At 46.3% G+C, this 8091-nt stretch overlaps 1 protein-coding gene across 9 annotated transcripts in view; it reads right to left on the bottom strand.

Annotated features, from left to right (window-relative positions):
- The window catches only part of LOC111873809 (carnitine O-palmitoyltransferase 1, liver isoform), a 44902-nt gene that overhangs the window by 20486 nt on the left and 16325 nt on the right, over positions 1-8091 (bottom strand). For 7 of the 9 annotated variants that reach the window (XM_033755307.1, XM_023868846.2, XM_023868838.2 and 4 more), the window contains exon 2: positions 347-529. In XM_033755307.1, coding sequence (XP_033611198.1) covers positions 347-487 — 141 coding nt within the window. In that variant the 5' untranslated portion in view covers positions 488-529. Of the gene's footprint in view, positions 1-346; positions 530-1349; positions 1681-7554; positions 7667-8091 lie in introns of those variants that run through there. The other 2 variants (XM_023868819.2, XM_033755303.1) reach the window with 2 other exon arrangements.

Raw genomic sequence — 8091 nt, forward strand, 5'->3', positions numbered from 1 at the left:
TATGATGAGCAGTAATACAAAGCAAGGAAACGTCATGAAGGTGCAGTCATCCAGCAGCGCATGCCAATGGCAGTTCTTCAAGTAACACAGCCGATGTGAGACTGAGGCTCTCACGGTGCGACATCGTGTAGTGTGGTAAAAAAGGTACAATCTACATGGCATCACACTGCAGGCGACAGCAATGTTTAGCACAGCAAATGCGTTTTTTAAGAGAGCTGTGTTCATAATGAACAAGATAAAATATTTTTCTATAAAGCATCCCGATTAGTCTTCCACATTATAACGAAGAACTGATACAGAACATCCTGGAAACTAAACACAAATATTCTGCACGTAATCATTTTACCTTGAACCTGGCAATACGCTTCTTCCAAGAGCGAATGCCAGACTGCCAGACCAGGTGTAGCACCTCCCGGTCAAAGTTGACATCCCAGCCCTCATGCGTGATGGAGAAGGAAAATGCAACCGCTGAATGTGCTTCTGCCATCTTGTGGTCAAGTCTGTCAGTTCAGCAGTCTGCAGACCTCTCCTGAAACAGACACCTTGCAGGGTCACCTCAAGTCTGATTGTGTCTGCTGCTACAATCTTCTGGGAAAATGGGCAGTACAAAACTTCCAATTTACTAGCATCTTACGTAAAAAGAAATGTATTTTCGAGGATCTCTGTATTTTATTTATGAATAGTGACCAAGAGAAGGTGCAGTTCATCATCTGTATTGACAGCGTCTAATTTGAACAAGGACCAGAACAATGCCACTGAACAAGCAAAGCAGCATACCTGAAACAACTGGCTATCCACATGAACTACTTAACTGACACCCATATTTGTTGCTCCCTCTTTCCTTATCTTTTGAGCAAAAGTAGCTATCAGCTGATATCCAGATGTGACTGCAGACTAATATGTTGATGGTGCCCATCAGTAATGTATGGTTTCCCTACTACCCACTACAGATAAGGCTACCATTTAAGGGGTGGAACATTCACTCCTGACAGTACAGTCCTGTGTACGTTTCCATCCAATGATATGGACTTGCTCATCTGCAGCTCACATCCACTTTTGCGAGCACATCATTCATCATCCATCATGAAGATAAGCTGAGGAATACAAATTTAAAAATGAAGAATGCCGTCTTCTGGGATGTGGAGCCGTGTAGAACTTGTGTGAACCGCTTTGGAGGAACACAGGATCTACACGGCGCCACATCGCAGAAGACGGCACCGCCATGAAAACCTAAAGTCTTACAAACTTAAAAACGTTTACAACACACCTCCACAGAGCTTCTGCTTCAGATTATTGTTGCGTTATGTCACAACCTTGATGAGGCAGTGTTACATAGCTTACATACTTGCCTGCTGACTACAAAACTGTGTTCATTTCGTGGATGAACGGCGATGGAGCACGAAATCCGCGACTGAAATGTAGGAAAACATGACTATTCCCATGAGATGTTCCAGTCTTCACAATGAGGCTCGCAAGAACTAGTCTCGTGCATGTATTCTGTTGGCATTCGGTTTGTCTGGAACATCACCGCAGTTTCGCAAAATCGCAAATGTTCTTATTGTCGTTACGGTAAGAAGGACGTCTCATACAGCATTTTTATATGGAACGACACAAATTCCTACAGCCAAACTTTAGGAAGCTGTTGCGGCGATAATTTCAAGCATAAAGTTTTGTATGATTCGCCACCGTTTCCGAGTCCCGGCACTTTTTAACTTCTGATCTCGATTCTCTCATATGTTCGTGTGATGCAGGCTTCATGACGTCACAAGAAGGAGCTCTACTGCAATGCGTGGAAAAGTACACAAACCTGTTTTGTTGTGCCGTGAACCGCGGACTGACGATGCAACATTTACAGGAAATGGAGCAAGAGAACTTCGAGGCCGTGCCACAGTTCAGGCGGTTTGTGGCCGGCTTATCACCACTGCGGCCCGCGTTCGATCCCAGGTCAGGTTATGTGGGATTTGTGGTGGACAAAATGGCACAGACAAATTTTCTATCCTACTGCTAATTCTAGTCCCACCGACGGTTCCACACTTATCTACCAGCCGGGGCGGCAGAGCAAACCCGCTAGTGGCCGACGTACCAACTTTCACATCAAGGGGCACTGCAGAATCCTCATGCTACTGACGCTCTTTATTTCCACAAAGCCGTAGCGCCAACGCCCGGGCCGGAACCGTCCACATACGAGACGGCGAATCATCCGAATGAAATTCAGCGCACTGAAAAGAACTCGTGCCCTTTCATTAGAGGATGCGCCCTAAATGTTAGCCAGGGCATGTGACTTCAGCCAAGAACAACAACTTCCGGACATATGGACTGGGCGTGGGGATTCGACTGCCTGGCCTCCAGGTTCTTCTAACCTGAGGCATTTGAGTGCAACAGTGAAACCCTTTCTGCTAGAGAAGTACAGTCCAAGTACCCAGGCACATACATTTGGGCTAGGCCTTCACAACTGGTTCGTGTCACGAACTCCATTCGACATTGCTGTGAAGACAGTGTGCGTACGCACGTGCTGAAGGAGTCACGCACGTGCGTGAGTCGCCATTACATAATCAGACATGTGTTTTGAATGCAACGTAAAATTCAAACTGAAAAGAGCTGATAATTTCGGAACTTTTTCATTCACTGCAATTAAAAACAATGAATTAGGTCCTTTAACGCAAATAAGCGAATTTATTAAACTGGCCAAATACCGCAACTTAACCGAAAAACAATTTCTATTTTTTTTAGCTGTGCGCTACTGTATTTCTTAGGACTGTTTATCATCACAATTACATTACGAAATCTTGAAATCAGTTTAAATCCATTACTGTCCCAACACGTTTCGACATTTACATCACCATCCTCAGAGGTACATATTCACTGATACGATGAACCAACAAACATGCCCAGCTTAGACTAATTATACACACACTTGTATAGAACATCCTTAAAGACACGTCATACCTTCAGCACACACAGAAGAAACGTCCCAAGCTTGATGTTCGTCTAAATAACAATTACAAATTCAGTCCGTACCTCACAGGAAACACATTACGCTCCGTTACAAAGCCCAACCGGTTAATGCTGTTTGGAGAAACAATCGCTGCTTATTGTGAGAACCACACACGCACACACACACGTGTTGTGGCAAGATGCAGATGTTCTTAAGGTCAGATACTACGAGGCACATACTCGCATAGGTATCACTGTCGTTTGAAGCGTACAGGCTGAGCTGTGAGGATCATGGGACAACTGCTCAGAAACAGGATTACCGAGGGTTTACTGTACACACAAGTAACTTCACGTGTTCTTTTGTTTAAGTGCCAAACTTGGTCCCTCACACTGAATAAAAAACACAGCTTATGGGTCCACATTGCATGGACCTATACTGGGGCCAGTATAGGATAGGTGGTGTCATGACTGAGATTGGAACCAAGAACTTCCCGAATGAGCATACAGTCTTATGGCTGCGTCAGCCTGCTCGGTCTTATTGGGTTTGACGCCATGGAAACTGGCAGGTGGGTACCATGGTTTCAGAGACGCATAGTGCCACCCTGACCACAAAAATACGATTTCGATAGGCCTATCACAATGCCTGAAGATACGCCCTGGGAACAGTTCATACTTTACTTTAAATCCCAGAAGTGACGGTTGGTTTGAAGGGAACAGCTGATATCGCGAAGGCATTATCTGATCGGGCAAACCGGTCAACACAAAGCGCACACTTGAGGGGTGAAAACGGGGTCTTCCTGGACTTTATTTCCCAGGAACTGCTTGACCTGGAGCAATTACGCGTGGGATGTTCATGTGCCCAATCAGATCTCAGTGGACTAATGTTGGTTATCTTAGGCGCTTTCGCTTACCAGACTAGGGGCATATAGCATCGAATGGTAGGATAACAGAGGACACATTTGAAAGGATTATGAAGGAAGCGGTCCTGGCCTAATGATGAAGGCTGTATGCGGCGTATGCATGGAAGGACGGACGAGCCGAGCACTTGGAACGCTGCCGCTGGAGCAACTTGGCCGGTCCCCTCGTCAAGAAGAGCATCGGACATTGCGAAACGAACAGCAACAGCTGCAAGAGCACGCGCCCACATGGAGGCGGCTCTAATTCCTTGAGTCCACGGAAATGACCTTGCACGGACTCACAAGCCTCACAGAGCTCGGCACCCCCTTCCACATCGCGTCTTAAAGTCCATGTTTTCGTCCGACATGAGGTTCTCACAGCGGTTGTTATGAAGAGGCATAAAGATACGCGCCATAGCTCAAGCGGTTAGTCGCTGGCTTCCCACCGGGTCTGGTCAAGTTGGATTTGTGGTGGACAAAGTGGCGCTGGGGCAGGTTTTCTCCCAGTACTTCGGTTTCCCCTGCCAATCTTCATTCCACCAATTGCTCCACAATCACCCTCACCTATCATCTGGGGCTTGCACAAGAGACCACAAGTGGCCGCAGTACAAGGGACTTAATCCCACCCCACTAGCATTAAAAAGAAGGTAAATATATACTGTAAGGTCAACAGGGTGGTGACACGTCGAGGCTCTCACATTTTCTAGACAATCGGCTCACAGATGGCAGTGAGGTTGTCAGCCTTATGCGCCGGCCGCCCTTTACCCCCCGGGAAGATTCCTGGTGTTCATTTCTGTTAGAGGCTGAGTCGACTCCAGGGCCACAGTGCGGCTAGGATTAGGTAAAGTGAAAAAAGAAAATCCAACGACCTCATCGGGAATCGAACTCGCGACCTTCCGGCTTGTAGCATAGTGATGAAGAGGCTAATCTTCGGGGATATAACGCCGTGTAATCTGCTGAAAGAAAACCGACGTTTCGGATGAACATATAGCCTGTCCAAGCAAGAAACCAGCGTGAGAGCAAGGAAATAAGCCTCTTTAACACTCTGTGTCTGCTTTGGACGCTATCTACCGGTACGGCACTCCAAACCTCCCAGAAAATGAGAGAGGTTTTCTTGAAACCACGCGTGTACTAAGAACACTCCAACATGCACACAACTGTACGTGGCCTCGGCAGCGGCACGGCTCTCGAAACTTGGTCCGCAGGATTGACGCGTGTACAGTCTTCAAGCACGCACTGTGCATGCAGATATAAAGTACAACGTCTTATGCGTGTATACTGTATATAACGGATCACTCTGTACAATTGCAAAGCCAATCAACGCTGTAAGTTGCAATAGATCCATATCAATTCCTGAAACAAGGCCACAATTCCACATTCCTCTTTGTTTGCGCCTTACTTATGGCCGCTCTCAGCAGCAATTTACTGTCTTCATGAGAGTCCTCCACCGGTCCCTATCCTGAGCCAGACCAATCCAGTCCATACCACCCAATTCTATCTCTCTAACATACATTTTAATATTATCCACCCACCTACATCTTGGTCTTCCTAGTGGTCTCTCACAGTTTGGCTTTTCTATCAATATTCTATATTGATATGTATATGCATCCTATTTGCCCCATTCATGCTAAATACCCTGCCCATCTCATCCTCCTTGATTTGATCATACTAATTATATGTACTTGGTGAAAAATACAAGTTATGAAGCTCCACATTATGCAGTTTTCTCCAACCTCCCGTCACTTCATCTCTCTTTGGTCCAAATACTCTCCTCAACACCCTGTTCTCAAACACCCTCAGTCTTTGTTCCTCTCTTAATGTCAGAGACCAAACCCCACGCCCATACAGAACCACGGGCAAAATTATAATTTGTATATTCTAATGTTTATGCTTCTAGACAGCAGACGAGAAGACAAAAACTTCTGGACTGAACGGTAGCAAGCATTACCCGAGTTCAGTCTCCTATTAATTTCCTCCTGAATCACGTTTTGATTTGTTACTGTCATTCTCAAATATCTGAACTGTGTCACAGTTTCAAAACATCTGTTAGCTATCTTTATGTCATGATTTTGCCCTACATTCTGGTGACGAGACAGCAACATATACAGTACTTTTCTTTATTGCTAGTGGGGTGGGACTAAGTCCCTTGTACTGCGGCCACTTCTGGCCTATTGTACCAGACCCAGATGATAGGTGAGGGTGACTGTGGAGCAATTGCTGGAATGAAGATTGGCAGGGGAAACCGAAGTACTCCGAGAAAACCTGCCCCAGCGCCACTTTGTCCACCACAAATTCCACTTGACCAGACCCGGGATCGAACCGAGGCCACCGCGATGGGAAGCCAGAGACTAACAGCTTGAGCTATGGCGCGGCCTTATACAGTACCTAGTTTTATCTACGTTTACCTTAGACCAACCTCCTTGGCAGCGTGAATGAAAAACTGCGTTTTTTTCCTTTATGGTATCTTATCATCACCCAACAGATTCACATCATCAGCACAGACCAGCAGCTGATGTGTCCCGTTTAATTTCAGTCCAACCTTCTTAATGGCGTATTCTAAGGCAAAGTCGATACAGGAACAAAAAGCAACTGCACAATGTAACTCGCGTCCATTTTCGCGGTTGCAATCAAGGTCATGGCTTCACAATTGATGCGAGGACTCGAATTACGTCATTTATGTAACAAACTAAACAGAGGAGAGTGACGGTTAGGAAGTGTTTGTCAGCCAGCGGTCCGCAAACTGGAACAGCAGTTACGTCCTGCAACTGAACCACGTCTCAGCCAGAATTCAGTAAGCTCAAAACGTCTGTGACGATGGTACAGTAATACAAATATGTTTCTGGACATTATCCATTGTCTTGTCTTTACCTAAAAACCGTCCTGCTTATTTTTCAAAACACGTTTCGGAGACTGGATTCTGTCTCTGTCTTCAGGTAAAAGCTACTCGGTTGACCCCAATCGATGGAGCTAGTCCCTACCTCCGGAGAATCCAGCCTTGGAAACGTGTTTTGAAGAAAATAAACAGGACGCTTTTAGATAAAGACAAGACGATGGATAATGTCAAAAATCATAATATTTGTACAGAATTTAGTTGTTTTCTGCTAGACTCGACGTTCTGACAGCGCTGACGAAGCCATGCACTCTGGAAAAGGTTTGTCGATCTTTCGGAGGAACGTACTGCATCTGTCTTCAGTGCTGAGGATATGCAAAGCAAACAAAGCGCAGCCTAAACGTGCCCGCACAGTGCATGTACTGACGTGTTTCGTGTGGTTCTCAGAGTCGGCAGCGACCACTTCCTAAACAGGGTTAACGGATTTGCCTTTGTAATGGAGATGCAGTATTTCCTGAAGTGGGAATATCAAGGAAGATGGGTATGGCATGTGGCACGCACGGAACAGAACTTTATACAAAGCACTGGTAGGAAAACGTGAAGGAAACAAAACTGGGAAGACATAGGCGTTGATTAAAGGATAACATTAAACTAGATCTTAAAGAAACAGGCCACGAGTGTTTTGACTGGAGTCATCTGTGTCACGAATGTGGCTACTGACGAGCTCTTGTGAACACGGTGAACACTGGGCTCCTAATTTCTTGAGCACGTGAACAAGTACTGGCTTCTCAAGAAAGACCCTGCTCCGTGGAGTCTTGTTAGTCAATATGTCACGGATAACAAAGCGCTGCACAACAAGGCATTACTGACATGTAATGTCACAGTATGACGTACCGTTTCCACCGCCAAACTGGCTACTCCAACACTGAAGATGAAGTCACTATGCTCTTCCGAAACGCTGAAACTTATGTGCGATCTTCGGCCACTCAGCACACCGTTGCACTGACGGGCACAAACGCCACGAAGGACAGCAAGCTGCCACCTTACTCCGTGCCGATCAGCTGGGAAGCCCCTCGCACTGACACGTGACAACGGTCATTCCGCTCCTGCTGCCCCCCCCCAATTCCTCATTCTGTTATGTAAAGGGNCTGCATCACAGCGTCGAGTCGTTTTCCCCAACCTACGTGGTCAATCGGCTCCCAAACTCAGAAACGTGTCAGTCCAACAGTGCCTAAATACGGCACACTTGTTTCGTTCGACAGTTAAAGCTAAAGAGTAGTTTACACCCCGCATATCTCGTACCTGAACTGCTGAAACACGAAGAAAAGCAGCACTTGTTTATCCGTGTTATCTACGGATTCGCGTAAATCGGGGACTTAGCGTGTGCATGTAACACGGCAACCTCACCCTGTACGGATTCGCCCCCCCCCC

The sequence above is a fragment of the Cryptotermes secundus genome, unplaced genomic scaffold (genome assembly GCF_002891405.2).
Source record: "Cryptotermes secundus unplaced genomic scaffold, Csec_1.0 scaffold47, whole genome shotgun sequence".
In the NCBI taxonomy this organism is placed as follows: Eukaryota; Metazoa; Arthropoda; class Insecta; order Blattodea; family Kalotermitidae; genus Cryptotermes; species Cryptotermes secundus.